Source organism: Rhinolophus sinicus, chromosome 5, assembly GCF_057876585.1.
Source record: "Rhinolophus sinicus isolate RSI-liver-muscle chromosome 5, RSI-T2T, whole genome shotgun sequence".
Taxonomy (NCBI): Eukaryota; Metazoa; Chordata; class Mammalia; order Chiroptera; family Rhinolophidae; genus Rhinolophus; species Rhinolophus sinicus.
In genome coordinates, this window is record NC_142505.1 from 82,427,443 (window position 1) to 82,444,429 (window position 16,987).

The following is a 16,987-nucleotide window of genomic DNA, read 5'->3' on the forward strand; positions in this document are numbered from 1 at the left end:
GCGTCGGATGGGCGGGTTCCGAAAGGCTGCGGAACGCAAGGCACTGTGGGTCGGTTTCGGAGGTGCATTGTGGGGAAAAGGCTGTCGCTACCGTGTTCTTGTTGGAGTCTCGGTCCTAGCGGGCGTTGAAACACCGCGGACGAAATGCCGGAACGAGATAGTAAGTCTCAGGTCATCTGCCCTTTCTACCCTGCGGGACTCGGGACACTTGTCGGGTTATTTTGGCCTCAGAATTTAAGCCAGGGTGGAGAAGGGCCCGGAGTGACGCTTGGAGCCTGGAAAAGCCTTTGGGCCCCGAGGCAGGGCGGCAGCTCCAGACTCTGTCCCTAATCCTCGTCTTTTCCCCAAGTGACGACAGGTGGGGTTTATCTGTGAACTTTACACCTCACCCCCCGCCCCATATCACTTAGTCTTGGGTTGCGTCAATTTATCTTTCACGTAGTGTCTTAGATGTCATCTTCAGGAAGTCTTTGCTGATCCTCCAGCGCTGGTTTAGGGGCCCCCTCCTGTGGACGCCCTACTATTCACTACTGTATCCCCAACTTTTGCATGGGACCTCACACAAAAGAGATTGATTAATGTCAATTCTTTTTCTTAGGTGAGCCGTTCTCCAACCCTTTGGCCCCAGATGGCCACGATGTGGACGATCCTCACTCCTTCCACCAGTGAGTGTTTTGATCTAGAACCATGGAAATGAGTTGGGCAATGAGTAGAGTGGTGGAGGTGATGGTAAAAGCATTCTGAATGTCTCCTCAGCAAGGATGATCATAAAAACATCGAACTACTTCCCCCTTTAACTGGATAAAGTCAATTGCATGACAGTATTAGAGGGGAAATTCTGGCATGGAGGGTGCTCTTTTTTAAAGTTGATGTTTAATTACACATTACGTAGGAATTAATTCTTGTAGAAAATGAAAACATCAGAAATAAGGGTAAAATTCGCTTTGATCAACATCCCCAATTCCGGTCCTGTTCTTAGAGGTAACTACTGTAACCTTTTTAATGTGTAACTTTTTTCTCCCTATTTTTTTAATGCATTTATATACATACATGTATATCTGAGGAAAATATCTCATTGCTTCGTGAGTTAAAATAATTAAATTAAATGGTGTTATATTGTATGTATACAATATTGGCTGCTTGCTTTTTTCTTTTGCTGAGACCGGGCTCAGCAGGCCAATGAAGAGGCCCAGTTGGAAGGGGGTAAAAGGAATCTGACTAAAGTTTGGTCAAGGAGTGAGTCCTTGTCACTCTTGTACCAATTAGTATTGTCTCTTGTACTATCAGTGCTGTCTGCCCCACATTTAGAAAACACTGTCACAGATTATTTAGTCTCCAGTTAAGAGACATTTAGGTTGTTAGCAAGTTTTATTTTCAAAGCTGTAATTGAACCTCCTTTACAGTCCTTTTTATACACATGCCAGTGATTGGTAATGTATAGATGAATGGAGTTGCTGGGTTATAGGATATGCACACCGAAATTTTAATAGATATTGCTAACTTGCTCTCCAGTAGGCTATACTGACTTACATTCCCATCAGCGGTATAAAAACTTCCCAAATTCTTACGCAAACTTAATTTATCAAACTTTTTAATAATTAACACTGATGCATTAAAAGTGGCATGTCTTTGTTTTAATTTGTAGTTCCCTGATTTCCAGTACAGTTAACCATGTTTTTTACATATTCCTTTTCTAGTTCTTACTGGGTACTAATTTTTAAAATCTTTGCCTTCTAGATCAAAACTCACCAATGAAGACTTTAGGAAACTGCTCATGACCCCAAGGGCTGCACCTACCTCTGCACCGCCCTCTAAATCACGTCATCATGAGTAAGCTTTGGGGTGATTTAAGCTGTCTCCCATCCCCTTACAGAAAATCTACTAATCTAGATGTCTTAGGAACTGGAAGGCTAGTTCTTTTTTGAAGCCTGTGGTTCTGATTCTCTTCCTCTGGAGATTGAAGCTCCAGTGGAGACTGGGATATTCTAGGGTCTCACTTTTTCTCAGAGTATGTTCCTTGGGCCACTTGTACTAGAATTGCTACTGGTACTTAAATGGGCAGATTTCAGGGCCCATTCCAGTCCCCACAGACTCAGATTCTGGGACAGATATTTGGGAATACATAAGTTTAACAGTCCTTTAGGTGGTTGTGATGCTCTCTCTCTAAAGTTTGAGAACCACTCAATACAAATATTGACATGGATCTCTGACCTGTTGAAATTGTTGCTTTGGTCAGTGTTCTAGACCTTTCTTCAGTTCTTAAGGCCACTTCTTGGGATTTCTGGGGCTGTGGCAATATTTTACTAATATTTGCTAATATTTCTCTTCTAGGATGCCAAGGGAGTACAATGAGGATGAAGACCCAGCTGCACGAAGGAGAAAAAAGAAAAGGTGAAGGAAGGATGGAGGACTGTTGGCTTTTCAAGTGGATAGTGTTTGTGGGAAAGGAATGGGGGCTAGTTATGGGGCTAGAGACTGAGGTTTTCCTTTATTCTCTAAAGGTTTTCTGCTTTCATAGTGGACAGGAGTGATATATGGAGTGGCCGTTTAAGGGTTTGAAGTCAGTCTGTGGTGTTTTAATCTCATCTTGACCAGTTTCTAGCTGGATAACTTTGGGCATTTTGCTTTACCTCTCTAATCCTCAATATTCTCCCTGGTAAAAAGGAGCTAGTGATGATAATTCTTATCAGATTGTCATGAGGGTCAACTGTGATAATGCATGTAAACACTTAGCATCGGTGCCTGGCAAATAGTAACCACCCAATAAATCGTGGCTGCCATCATCATCATTTACATGATACCAAACTTTCTGGACCTTTACTTTGCTTTTTCCTCCCTTCTTGGGGAGGACCGTCAAGGAACAGTTTATTTTCTGCTGAAATTTGGAAGGTGATAAAAAATCAGATGGCTTCATGGTTGCTGTAGGGAAAAGTCTCATATCTGTAGACACTCAGTGATGTAGAGTTGGGTGGCATTAACGAATTCTAAAGTGAAAGATGGAGTGCCCTGAGGTAGCATTGGAACAATGTATCTGTGAGCCGGAAGATGCTGTGGTTGTAATTTTGAGGATTGTTAAGAGGTGGCCAGCAGTTCTATCAGGACATACATGAGGTTTCACCATAGAGAGTTGGATGAAGGTGTAGGGAAATAGGCAGGAACAGTTCTGTTGACTTTGGGATAGCAGCTGGTAAGCCTGACAAATTTGCCTTTCTTTGGTCAGTTATTATGCCAAACTTCGCCAACAAGAAATTGAGAGAGAGAGAGAACTGGCAGAGAAGTACCGGGACCGTGCCAAGGAACGGCGAGATGGTGTGAACAAAGATTATGAGGAAACTGAGCTGATCAGCACCACAGCTAACTACAGGGCTGTGGGCCCCACTGCTGAGGCGTGAGTACCGAGGGTGCCAAGGCATGGTTCCCTCAGCATCCCAGAGTCAGACAATTGCAATGTGAATTCCTCCTCACACTTTCCCTGCTCTGGAGCCCAAAGCATGCCATTTCAGGATTCACTTACTATCCACAAAGGACTGTTCTAACATGGTCTCTTTAATTATACAGGGACAAATCAGCTGCAGAGAAGAGAAGACAGTTGATCCAAGAGTCCAAATTCTTGGGTGGTGACATGGAACACACCCATTTGGTGAAAGGCTTGGATTTTGCTCTGCTTCAAAAGGTGAGCCTTCGTGAGTGAGTGGAGAGTAATAACTAGAGTGCTGAATGCTCTCGTATGGGCCTTTCAAGGTGAGAAGGGAGATTGCTGTTATTTCAGACTGTCTAGAAGGGCTAACGGTGGCCCCTTTGTAGGACTAATTGCTACTCATTCTTCAAGTCTCAGCCTCAATTTTATTTTCTTGGGGAAACCTTTCTTAAACACCCAGATATGGTTAAGTCCCCCTTTCCTCACCTCCCACCTCCTGCACCCTTGCATACCTCTTCTATTTCACTTATCATAGCAGTTATCTGATTTTGTTGTTTAGTTGTTTAATTTGTCTCTCTCTCCTGCTATAAGTTCTATTAGGGCAAGGATTATATTATTTAGTATTGAATTCTTAGTTCCTGGCACAGTGTGGTATTCAGTCAATACATGTAAACTGAAAAATGTCTAAACGCTACTTGCTTTCCTATTAGGTACGAGCTGAGATTGCCAGCAAAGAGAAAGAGGAGGAAGAACTAATGGAAAAGCCCCAGAAGGAAACCAAGTAAGTAAACACAAGGGGAGAACTTGAGAGTTTAGAAAGGTGGAACCTAAAGTAGGGACACATTTAGCAAAAATATATATTTTTTTATCTTTTCAGGAAAGATGAGGATCCTGAAAATAAAATTGAATTCAAAACACGTTTAGGTGAGTACAGAGTTTCTACACTGGTGGCTCTGCATTCTAGGTGAATTGTAGGGAATTTTAATGCTCTGGGCAGGATATGCTTCCCCTTTCCCTCAGCGTGTTTTCCTCTCTCTTTTGCCCCCAAACTAGCTAGTTCTCATAAAATACTCTAGCAGAATTTAGATGTGGACTTAATTGTTTCATGTATGTTACTAATGTCTCTTTAGTTAGGTTGGAAGCTCTTTCAGATTGGGGCCTACACATTAAGGAAGGTAGCATTGTTGGTGATTAAAAGCTCAGAATTTGCAATCAGAGAGACCTGGGTTTGAGTCCTGACGATGAAACCACACAGGCATGTGATTTTAGGCAAGTGACTTCATTTCTCAGCACCTGTTTGTCCATCTGCAAAAATGGGGTGAATGTTCACCTCCTGGGATTATTGGGATGAAGAGACGTAACATGTGCAATGTGCCTATCACGTTGAGCATGTGGTAGAGCTGGTGTTTCCATCAGCAGCAGTATTACCTTGAACCTCTTCCATGCTTGGCACGTAGTGCCCTTGAGGAGGCAATGTAGAAGAGTGGGTAGGAGCTCAGGCTTTGGAGTGAGACTGCCTGGGCCTCATTCTTTGTCCTGTCACTTGGTAGCTATGTGACTTTTGGTAAATCACTTAACACTCAGCCTTAGTATTCTTTCTAGTTAAAAGGCAATAATAACGCCCACCTCACAGGGCTGCTGTGAAGACTGAATGAAGCGAAGCAAAGCATGCATAGCAGTTGGCATGGTGGCTGGCACAGCGTAAGCACTTAGTAGCTGTTATTGTAGAAGGTTCTCATTGCCCCTTGCTGCTCTTCCTTTTTTTCTAGGCCGCAATGTTTACCGCATGCTCTTCAAGAGCAAGGCATACGAGCGGAATGAGCTGTTCCTGCCGGGCCGCATGGCCTACGTAGTAGACCTGGATGATGAGTACGCTGATACGGACATCCCCACCACTCTTATCCGCAGCAAAGCTGATTGCCCCACCATGGAGGTGAGTGACCTGGATCCTGAGAGCCTTTCACGTGAGCCCCGAACCTAGGAATCCACCTCGTTTCTGCCCCAGGTCTCATCAACCACATGTAAGCCATCACTAAGTCCTGTCTGCTTTTTAACTCTTAAATCTCAATTGAATCCATGTACCTTTCTCCATCTCCACCAACAACATTCTAGTCTAAGCCATCATCTCTTGCTAGAACTATTAAAAGAGGCTCCTAGTTGGTTTCCCCATGTCTACTCTGGTTCCCTTCCAGTATTTGATTTATTTTTAATTATTACTGAGATGTAATTCACATGCATAAAATTTGCCCCTGTAAAGTGTACAATTCAGTGGCTTTTAGTATATTCATAGAAGTGTATAACTGTTATCACAATCAATTTTAAAACATTTTCATCACCCCAAAAAGAAACCTGTACTTTTTAGCCATCACCCCCCGCCCAATCTCCCCATCCCCTTTTTACACGTGGCCAGAGTGATCATTTCAAAATGCGAATTTTTGTCTCGCCACAGTTTAGAAGCTTTCAGTGGTTTCTCACTGTTAGAGTAAAGAGCAAAATCTTTATTATGGCCTATGAGTCTCCTCAATTTCTGGCCTTTCCACCCTTTTTTCACTGTGCTTCCGTGTTTGTTTTCCAGTCATCCTGGCTTTCTTGAATTTGCTGGAACCACTTTTCACCCAGGCCTCTGTGCATGCTCTTTCATTTGTCTGGAATGTCCTTCTACAACACCTCCTTTCCCAGTCTTCATCTAGCGAGTTTTAACTTACCCTTCAATTTGTTAAGCAAATGAATGAATATGTGAAGAGTTTCCTGCTCAGTGGGATAACATTCTTGCTTCTTGGGGTTTTTCAGGCCCAGACCACACTGACCACAAATGACATTGTCATCAGCAAGCTCACCCAGATCCTTTCCTATCTGAGGCAGGGTACTCGAAACAAGAAGCTCAAGAAGAAGGATAAAGGTAACCTGGAGGGTTAGGGAGAGAAACCTTACCCCTGGAGGAACATTTGAGCATGGAACCAAGGTCTCCTGGAACCTTCTGTCTCCAAAACATTGGGAGGCTCCTGGGGAACAAAGAAAAATGGGAGCAATGGAGTACACTGGCAAAGAGATGATTATATCCAAATTCTGTCTATTTGACCCCCCTGGGGGGCAATGGTCAATTTTGAGGCAAGAGGAGGGAGAGTATGGGCACCTTTTGTTGTCCCGCCTTATAAACAGAAGATGTTTAAAAGGGCATTGAGAATTAGAGAGCATGGCAAGGCTGAGTGGGAATTAACCGAGGAGTTTTTATCATTCCTGTCTTTACATTTTAGGGAAGCTGGAAGAGAAGAAACCCCCTGAGGCTGACATGAAGTATGTATCCTAGCCCCTGTCACCTGATCTGAGGGGAAGAAGGGGGCTCTGTTTTCTGTCTTTGGCATTTTGGGGAGGCCTTGGTGTGAGAATCTGGAGAAATGGCCAGGAGAAGTGGAAGTGTGTGTGTGACTTTGGCAGCCAGTGATACCTGTTTTCTTAGTATATTCGAAGACATTGGGGATTATGTGCCGTCCACAACCAAGACACCTCGGGACAAGGAGCGGGAGAGATACCGGGAACGGGAGCGTGATCGGGAGAGAGACAGAGACCGTGACAGAGAGCGGGAGCGAGAACGAGACCGGGAGCGGGAGCGGGACCGAGAGAGAGAGGAAGAAAAGAAGAGACACAGCTACTTTGAGAAGCCAAAAGTGGACGATGAGGTGAGATGTGGCCCCTGGTACCAGGTGGTGGAGGTGCCTATCTCTCTGCCTGCCCAGCCAGTTACAGGACCCCTCTGGTGTATTGACACCTCATGGCTCCATAGCAGCAACTGGGTCAACTAATCCAGGGTAGGAACCATTCTAGAAATGGGGGCAAGAGGAGGTAGGGAATTGATTCATACTTGGGGGAAGGATGAGTGGGAATCCCTCATGGTGACACTCACTTCAGTTTGTTTTCTTTCCAGCCCATGGACGTTGACAAAGGTGGGTTGTATCCAAGGCTTCTTGCATGGGATCTGGCAGTCCTCCTTTCCCCTGGCTGAGAGTCTGACCTTGAGTTCACCTGGCAAGGGCGGGCTTGGGGAACTTGGTGGTTCTGGGTTCTCATAAGATCCATGTCTTGCTGTACTCAAAAAACAGAAGATGAGTCTGGAGTTTCCCGCATCTTTCTGGGCAATGGCAGGGCATATTTACTCTTTAGCTATAATTCCTCCATCTGTGGGATTCTGAGGATGTCAGGCGGGTCGAGCAGGCAGTAGTCTGGGCATACTACTGCATCTCAACCAGAGAAGCTCATTAGTAGTTGGGATTTGACTAAAATTTTGTTAGCTAAAAGGGTTCTGTTGCTTTAAAAAAATGTCTTTATGAAAGCTACAGGTTGGAAGTGGGTTGTAGAGAAGAGGTTGTAAGTTCCTCGTTTCAATGTCTTAATAGAGTTCTCTTTCCCCCAGGACCTGGATCTGCCAAGGAGTTGATCAAATCGATCAATGAAAAGTTTGCTGGTTCTGCTGGCTGGGAAGGCACTGAATCATATCCTTTATTTCAATATATTCCTGGGTTCTAGACAGTTGTTCTCTCTTCATTCCAGCTTCACCTGCCTCCCTGCTTGCCCACAGCCCCACTCCTTGCCTTTTGTGTTGAATTTTGACAGAGGCTTTTCCCTTTCTCAGAGGACCCATTCAAATCCACAGTCCTCTCCTTAGACTTTTCAAGTTGAGGCTTCTAGCCCTTGACTCTTCCTGCTTGAAGCTTTTCTGCTACAGGCAGAATTATTTTCTTTAACATAGCATATGCTAAAGAAGCCAGAGGACAAGAAGCAGCTGGGAGATTTCTTTGGCATGTCTAACAGTTACGCTGAGTGCTACCCCGCCACGTATGTGAGACGTTTTAAAGAGGGGAGGCTGGGATGATTGGAGAATGAGTGGGATAGGGGGTGAGGTGGAAATTTGATTTGCTGGGATCCAAGGGTATTTCTTACTTGGATTAACTATTCTATTAGGCTCTGAGTGGGAGGCCTGGGGGATGGTCATGCCTAGGCATATAGCCTCTTACCTGGGTAGGTTTCCAGATGAAGCAAAGGAGTCTGGGTATACACCATCTGTTTAACTGTTGTTTCTCTTTAGGATGGATGACATGGCTGTAGACAGTGACGAAGAGGTGGATTATAGCAAAATGGACCAGGTGTGGAGTTGGGAGGATGGGGGAGGGCTCGTGGGCAGCTGGTCTTTAGTACCTCCCCCTTTCCCCACTCCCAGGAGCTCTGTGCCTCATTTACTGGTCCGTCCTCACCGTCCCTCAGCTGCAGTAATGGGATCAGTGGCACTGTGGGGTCATCACAGCTTGACTGTTTTAAAGTGTACAAAATCAAATGAGATAGCACCAAAAATATATTTCTTTTTATTTCTTACAAAGTGCCAGGCTTTCATTTCCATGGTAGGCAGTAAACAAGCCTTTAGTGCATAAGTAGAAAGGGCAGAAGGAATTGCAGTCTTTAGAAAATAATTGAATTTTATTCCAGCCAATACTGAAATTTTCCTCCAAGCCTTAAAATTAAAACAAAAACAAAATTCAACAAACACTAACACCATTAATGGTGAAAAATTTCATCTACTTTTTCCTTGTTCTCTGTGTACTGCAACGGTTAAGATCATGGTTTAATTCCATCTTGGAGACTTGCTTAATCCTAGGTCTGCCATTTATTAGTTTTGTGACCTTTCCAACTTATTTTTCCACTTATGCCTCAGTTTTGTCATCAGGAAAATGAAGAGAAATATATTTTCTCTTAGTAAGTTTTTGAGAGCATTAAATAAGATAGGTGTGTAGTGTTTAAAATAATGCCTGGCACATAATAAGTACATAGTAAGCATTTATTATTTATTAGGGTAGGATTTATGAATGAAGAAATCTGGGACTGTGGGAGAGCCTGGCTTTAATCAAGGGCTAAAACTCCATTGCCACTAACATCTCTTCCTTCCCTGTCTCCCGTTCTGTCTTGCAACAGGGTAACAAGAAGGGCCCTTTAGGCCGCTGGGATTTTGATACCCAGGAGGAATATAGCGAGTATATGAACAACAAGGAGGCTTTGCCCAAGTGAGTTGGTACTAAACAGCCAGGGTGTGAGGAGAGGGATGGCGATGGGTGGACTAGCCCACACCAGGTTAGAGGGTGTAGTGTGGCTGAGACATTTCCAAATAGGTTCTCTGCTCACAGGGCCCCCGGGAACACTTTGCTACTGCTATGCAACCTCTGGTGCCTTCTTCCCCAAATTGCGCCATCCCCTCCAACCCCCCCTTTTTTTGTCTCAGGGCTGCATTCCAATATGGCATCAAGATGTCTGAAGGGCGGAAAACCAGGCGCTTCAAGGAAACCAATGACAAGGCAGAGCTTGATCGCCAATGGAAAAAGATTAGTGCGGTAAGTGGGACTGCCTCTCCGTTGGGAAGTTTTCAGCTGGGAGGAGACACTGGTCCACAGAACCAGGGACTGGCAAAGGGTTGGAGAGCCATGGAAGTAGGAGAGTGGTCAGCCTTGGGCCTCAGGTGGGCTTAGCCTGGCAGCAGAACTGTCAACTATGACTGTCCTTTTTGCAGATCATTGAGAAGAGGAAGAAGATGGAAGCTGATGGGTAAGGAGCAGCATTCTTCCTCTGCAGGCCTGATGGGAATTGCTTAGTGTGTTGATCTTATGCTGATTCATTGCTCCTCCTATTGCAGGGTTGAAGTGAAAAGACCAAAATACTAATCTCCATTTCCAACTCCAGGAGGAATCTTCACAGGATGTGCTCCCCACTCCTTACTTTCTACAATTCCCAAAAAAGTTGCAAGGTGTTTTGTTTTTTTAATGAATGTATATAAAATGTTCCTGTATAATCATTTGGTTCCATTAAAATTGATTAACCTGTTGTCTTCTCTGTGTTGAGCATCCCCCCATTCAGGGCTCCTGAGGCACCAAGGTGGCTATTAATTCTACTGGTTGTATAAAATCACATGCAGAAAGCTCAGTTCTTTCGTGAGCTGTTTCTAGATTCCTAGACAGTAAGGCTGTTTACTAATCGGTGTTCAGTGGAGGAGAGAATGACTCTCACTGGTGGGCAGGAGGTGGATACAGGAATGTAAGGATGATTGGTCTCAAGTATCAGATTCATTCAGGCCCATTTGGGGGCCTATTCTTTTTTTTTTTTTTTTGGTGCGGGGGAATATTGGGGAACAGCGTGTTTTTCCAGGACCCATCAGATCCACGTCAAGTCACTGTTTTCAATCTAGTTGGGGGTAAGGGGCGCACATCTCAATTCCAAGTCAAGTCATCATTTTTTTCAATCTAGTTGTGGAGGGTGCAGCTCACTGGCCCATGTGGGAATCAAACCGGCCACCTTGGTGTTATGAGCACTGTGCTCTACTGAGCCAACCCGCTGCCCTGAGGGGGCCTATTCTTAGGGCAGAGATTCCCTGGGGATTAGGGGCAGCCCAGTGGGCTGCCAATCTGATCCCAAGGTTGTGCACGACTGGGTGTTAGGTGAAGTTACCTGGTGAGAATCACTTGTGGAACAAAAACCTTTTATGAATTTATGCTCTCTTGGGAGCTTTAATAGTTCCAAGCACAAATCCCTGCTTCCCTGGCTGAAGGGATAACCTTGGGGATGTGCCATGGGGAATCCCTGTCCTAGGCCACAAAGTTTTGGTGTGTCTTCCAACACTCTGAAAAGTTGACTACGGCCCAGGGTGGGCTCCTTAGCCTCTAAGTCACTCTATCCCTGCCCTTTTCCTCCTCTCTGCTCTTTGCCAGCACTCCGATCTGGTACTCATCAGTAAAGGTCACCACTTCTTGCTGGCTGGATTCCTAGCTGCCACTGCCTGTTCTGAGCCTAAGACCCTGGGCTCACCAGATCCAAGGAAAGCTAGCAGGCTACCGTAGCCATTGCCTTTGGGCACTTTCACCTGGATAGGGCAAGGGCTTTTTGAGGAACCAGCTTTGTGCATGGCACCTAAAAAGCTGAAAGTGGGCTTTGTCTGCAGTAGCACCTAGAATGGCTAATTTCAAACAGTAAATGACACCCAGGTTTCATGGTCATAGGCAGTGGTCTCAATTAGGAAAAAGGTCACAGAGACCTGGCTCAGATGAAAATACCTAGAGGGTCACTAAGATCAAGGCTTGCTGGGGGTTGATGGCCAGTTTACAATCAGTTTCTGCAAGTACCTCCAATCCTTGTGGAAGTGACCAAGATCCTCTAGTTGGCCACAAAGTGAGTGACAAGGACTCCCAACACCACACAGTAACTTTCCAGTCACACAGGACATACGGTCTTTCTGAAGTCCCTAAACTCACTCCTACCTCTCGTTAAGGGGTTGGGCATGAGTGTGTAAGATGTCCTAGAAGGCTTGATACCACAGCCATGTGAGAAGGTTCTGAGCACAGGAGTTCCTGGTCCTCATCTGCCACACCACACAGTGTGATCTTATCTTTGTGGAACCCTTAATTAGAATGTCCAAAACATTAATTGTTGTGCCCATTTTCCTCTTCTACTCCTTGTCAGCTTTGAGCATTGCTGGCCTGGCCTGCTGACGGTCTACAGTCTAATTGTAGGAATGGGCAGGATGCTGTTTCTTCAGCCATGAAGATGTTGAGCGTGAACAGCAGCAACTTAAGCATATGCGAGCTTGGGCTGCCTGCTGTCCATGACCCTCCATGTGAAATTCTCAGGGCATGGGCTTTTGCTGCTTCCTGACCAACCTGGCTGACACTTGTCATGGTCTTGGGTTTCACCAAGCCATGAACGACTGGCATCCCCCTCTCTGATCCCAAGCACACTAAAATCCTTAACTGGTTCTGAGGAAAGGAACCTCACACAGGGTGATCTGGTCATAAATTTTTAGTTGGGCAGATCATAGTGGGTGGTCACACCCCAGACACATAACCTTTTTTGGTAAAAGGTTTATCTTTGTCTTAAGGAAGCCCTATCCTTTGAAATAACCACCCTTAGGTGAGCACAATCTTGTTAACTATCCCGTAATCCAACCCTCACCTTGCTTTCTCCTCCCTTCATGTAATCTTCCTTAAATTCATTACATTAATGCATTAATTACAAATGCATAAAAGAAGCTGCAAAACTGTTATTCTCCAGAGCATTTGAGATCTTGCTCCCGGGTATATGTCATCAGTTTGGCTCATACGAAGTCTTACAAAAATTCTCTATAGGTTTGGATGTTTATGTTGACAGGGAGGTTGTACCAAACTGTCAGCATTGGTCAGGATGAGGGGAAAGTACTGAAACGTAGTTTCCAACTTTACCTGAAGTGACTAAAGAGGGGATTGACAGTGGTGCAGTCTAGTGGGCCCAGGAAGTGGTGGAAACGACTAGGTGCAGGGGTGTCCACACTGCGGCCCGCGAGCTAACTACGCCCGCCATCCATTTTTTATTGGCCCACAGCAAATTCCAAAAATATATTTAGTTTACTTAAATAAACCAGGTGAGGCAATACATACTTCACCTCCAGTGAGTGGCCCGGCTGTTTGTGAATTTTACCGCATATGGCCCTTGGTAAAAAACGTTAAAAAAAATTTGGACACCCCTGGCTAGGGAGTCAAACCACTTGTAAGAGACTGTTAACATAAGGACTGCCACTTTACGGTTAAGATAGGGTTAACAGCCCTGGCAGCCCTGAGCTCAAGTTAGCATAAGAACTGCTACTTTAAAGTCAGAGTATGATTAACAGCCTTGAGCTCAAAACAACCTAATGGCCTTGCTGTTAGTTCCAAGATATGGGCAGAGACCAGATGTTTTGTCTCCTGGTCTCCTGATATGAAAGCTTTTAAAGCGTATCTATTGTAAACTCTTTAAAGCATAGCACAACCTGCACTCCCTAAGACTTTAGAAATTACTAAGTGCCTTAGAACTACTATAAAAACCCCTAGCTTTGTAGGCTAGGGGTCCTTGTTAAAACCCGCTGCTTCGGGCAGAGACAGGGACCCCAGCTAGCTGGAAATAAACCTCGCTGTGTGACTTGCATTATCGTGTGTGTGTCTGTCTTTCTGAGGGGTGAAAGATTCCCGGACTTAACACACTAAGGTGCACTCCACCCACACCAGCTGCAAACACCCCCCTTTCCTCCGGTTACTAAGAACGCGCGGGCTCCACTTCCGGACCCGCCCTCCAACCCGGAAGTGGCGCACTGAGCCGCTACTCCCTGTGGCTCGCTCGTTCTTGACTTCTCCGCCCAACTGCTGCGCGGCTGGGAATCCTCTGGTGCATGGACCGCACGTGTGAGGAGAAGCCTGCGGAGCATAAGAGCGATGAGGAGGACTCCGACTCCACGGAAGTCCCGGCCCAGATCCGGGACACCCCCGAAGACATCATTTTGGAAGCGCCGGCCAATGGGCTGGCGTTCCATCCGAACCGCGACCTCGTAGCAGCGGGGGACGTGGACGGGGACGTGTTCGTGTAAGTGTACTGCAGGGGCTTGGTGAGCGCGGTGGGTGCGTGGGCTGTCGGGTCTGGAAATGCCCCAGGAGTGGAGCTGGGATGAGGAGAGAGTTGGGGGCGAGACAGATTTTGCAAGACTTATCTGGTCCGATTCATTAACATTTGCCTTTAAATAAGTTAGCACACAAACCTTTTGAAACAACTGAAAGGAAGACAAAGTGGCTGTACTGTCGTTAGGGAGCCCAGAGCCAGTAAGTAGCAGGACAAGAAAGCTTTTCAGGGCACTATTTCCCACCGGATTACTATACTGAGCGGAAACAGGCTCAATGGGGCCCGTGCTTTTGCTTCTTGCCCATTTTAATAGATCTTTCTAAAACACAAGTCCCACCACCTCCCTACTTCCTTGATTAAAACCCTCAATTTACCTTTGCTTTTAGGATTAAGTCCAAACTCCTTACTCCGGCTCTCAGGGCTTACCCTCTAGCCCACCCTTGCTTGCTTTCCCCTTTGCTTTCTGTGCTCACTCATCCTATATAACGTATCTTGAAGCCTCAGCTCCTTTCCACATTATTCCCTCTGCCTGGAAAACTTTTCCCTCATTTGTACCTACTATCCCTGAATTCTCAGCATCTCTTCACTCTTCCTCCATGCCCTAAATTAGATTACCTATTAGGTGCTGCCTTGGCACCGGATATCCTGCCCTCATAAACTTCATAATGGTTTGTAATCATAAATGGTTTATGTATTTGTATGCTTGTCTCATCTACTAAAAAATGTGAATGTTTATTAAGCAGCTTTTTCACGCTAGGCTCTAGGGTGGAGCAAACAGTAAGTAGACCCAGTTCTGCCCACCTGGAGCTCACTGGTAATTAACCTTTAGAGGCAGGCACTGGGACAGGTGCTTGCCTCAAAGGTGAGCTTACAGGCTGTTGTCTCTGCTCCATCTCCATTTTTATCCTGCCCCCTTTTCAGCCTGTGGTCACAATATGCCTTAATTGTGCCTTTCTCTAGCTCCTGGAGTGCAAGAGCTCGGTTTTACTAATCTTTACATTTCCAACTTCTGGTGCTCTTCTGTCATTAATTTAACGACTATTTTTGGGATTTCACAGTGGTCCAGACCTAATCTTTCCCTACGCTGGGGCTTTCAAGAATGAAGAGGGGTGGGGTAATGTTACAAAGAAGTCCCAAGCAAATGCACTTTTTATATCCAATGAGAAAAAGACCTAACATATGAAGCTCATTGAAAATGGAAAAATGGGATGGGAAGCCCCTTGGGCTTAGAAGTGTACAAGCAGGAACTCCTAAGTAGGTGGGTGGCTGGTTGGTCTCTACAGTCCATGCATCCCTGGTAGGGTCTGATGTCATTCACTCTCCTCCGTCTCTCCCCAGCTTTTCCTACTCTTGCCAAGAGGGAGAAAACAAGGAGCTCTGGTCCTCAGGTCACCACCTCAAGTCCTGCCGAGCTGTGGTCTTCTCTGAAGATGGGCAGAGTGAGTATTAGGGAAGGCAGCCAGCAATGTGGTGGTGGGAAGGGAGCAGTGGGCAGCACCATGACCTGGGTACCTTTTCCCCTCAGAACTTGTTACTGTCTCTAAGGACAAAGCCATCCATGTTCTAGATGTGGAGCAGGGCCGACTAGAAAGGCGCATTTCCAAGGCTCACGGGTAAGGGGAGCCAACTGTGCGTTGAGATGAGGGTAAGGACTTATAGCTCCCTACTGAGCCAAAGATGCTCCAAGAACTTCTGCGTCTGTGTCTCTAGTGCCCCCATCAACAGTCTGCTGCTGGTGGATAAGAATGTTCTGGCCACTGGGGACGACACAGGTGGCATCCGGCTCTGGGACCAGCGGAAGGAGGGCCCCTTAATGGATATGCGGCAGCATGAGGAGTACATTGCTGACATGGCTCTGGACCCAGACAAGAAGCTGCTGCTGACAGCCAGGTGCGCCCTCAAAGCTGCATCCCCTCCCCTGTATTAAATGTCCCCCTCAATGGGAGCTTCCAGCCAAGCCTGCTGCTCTGCTCTCTCTACAGTGGGGATGGCTGTCTTGGTGTCTTCAATATTAAGCGACGCCGGTTTGAGCTGCTTTCAGAACCTCAGTCTGGAGACCTGACCTCTGTCACGATCATGAAAGTATAGCTGGGCGTGATGGGAGGGGTGTGTGGTAGGGACGTGGCTGACATAGCTCCACAAACATGGTCTGCCCTTTTTCGCTGCAGTGTGGGAGGAAGGTGGCCTGTGGCTCCAGTGAAGGTACCATCTACCTCTTCAACTGGAATGGCTTTGGGGCCACAAGTGACCGGTTTGCCCTGAGAGCCGAGTCCATCGACTGCATGGTTCCGGTCACCGACAGTCTGCTGTGCACTGGCTCCACCGATGGAGTCATCAGGTGAGACAAGCCGGCCCTCAGTTCATCGGAAGGGCATGTCCAACCAGCCGATATCCAACACTCTTCTCTCTGCCCAGGGCTGTGAACATCCTGCCGAACCGAGTGGTGGGCAGCGTGGGTCAGCATGCTGGGGAGCCTGTGGAGGAGCTGGCCGTCTCGCACTGCGGCCGCTTCCTGGCCAGCAGTGGCCATGACCAACGCCTCAAGTTTTGGGACATGGCCCAGCTGCAATCTGTGGTGGTGGATGACTACCGTCGGCGCAAAAAAAAAGGAGGGCCGCTAAAAGCACTGAGCAGTAAAGCCTGGAGCACCGATGACTTCTTTGCAGGACTGAGGGAGGAGGAAGAGAAGAGGGAGGACGACAGTGACTGAGGGGATAAGCTGAAGACAGGTCCTCACTGGGCAAGAGTTTTGCTGTCTGGGCTGGATCCCCAGAGAGGCTATGAATTTATCATACCTTATTATGCACTGCAGAGATGGGTAGAAAGAGGCTCAGGGCACTGGTGTAGGGAAGTAGAGCTGCTCACACTACCAGTGTAAGACAAACCCACAGCTGGGGCAAGACAGCATGGACACAGGTGTACACCAACCAGGGGTTTAATATAAATACAACCAGCATAGAAATACTCAACAATCTACATACACCAAAACCAGAATACCAAGTGGTGGGGGCAAAAGGCATATTTTTGACCCTTTGGCTCAGCCAACCCCAAATAAAAATCAACAAAGATAAATCAAGAAAACAAGCGAAGGTTCATGCTAAGCTGTAGGAGGAGTGTATGTGTGTGTGTCACACAGAGAAAGAC

The 16,987-nt window shown here is 46.3% G+C and overlaps 2 protein-coding genes across 2 annotated transcripts; both read left to right on the forward strand.

The window, feature by feature from the left end:
- Positions 1–8: 8 nt before the first annotated feature.
- On the forward strand, positions 9–10,276 carry IK (IK cytokine). The gene is made up of 20 exons (XM_019740318.2): positions 9–160; positions 599–665; positions 1,738–1,830; positions 2,332–2,391; positions 3,221–3,388; positions 3,559–3,673; positions 4,129–4,199; positions 4,296–4,342; positions 5,188–5,351; positions 6,209–6,317; positions 6,673–6,712; positions 6,876–7,095; positions 7,341–7,359; positions 7,827–7,905; positions 8,168–8,248; positions 8,499–8,556; positions 9,377–9,465; positions 9,681–9,789; positions 9,966–10,000; positions 10,089–10,276. Exons 1-20 carry the CDS (start codon positions 145–147, stop codon positions 10,114–10,116), a joined length of 1,668 nt encoding a protein of 555 aa, XP_019595877.1. The 5' UTR covers positions 9–144; the 3' UTR covers positions 10,117–10,276.
- A 3,244-nt stretch (positions 10,277–13,520) lies between these two features.
- WDR55 (WD repeat domain 55) lies at positions 13,521–16,915 on the forward strand. Its single transcript, XM_019740289.3, has 7 exons — positions 13,521–13,810; positions 15,182–15,282; positions 15,369–15,456; positions 15,554–15,733; positions 15,826–15,925; positions 16,012–16,181; positions 16,259–16,915. The coding sequence occupies exons 1-7, from the start codon at positions 13,620–13,622 to the stop codon at positions 16,551–16,553; spliced, it is 1,125 nt and encodes a 374-aa protein (XP_019595848.3). The 5' UTR covers positions 13,521–13,619; the 3' UTR covers positions 16,554–16,915.
- Positions 16,916–16,987: the final 72 nt, after the last annotated feature.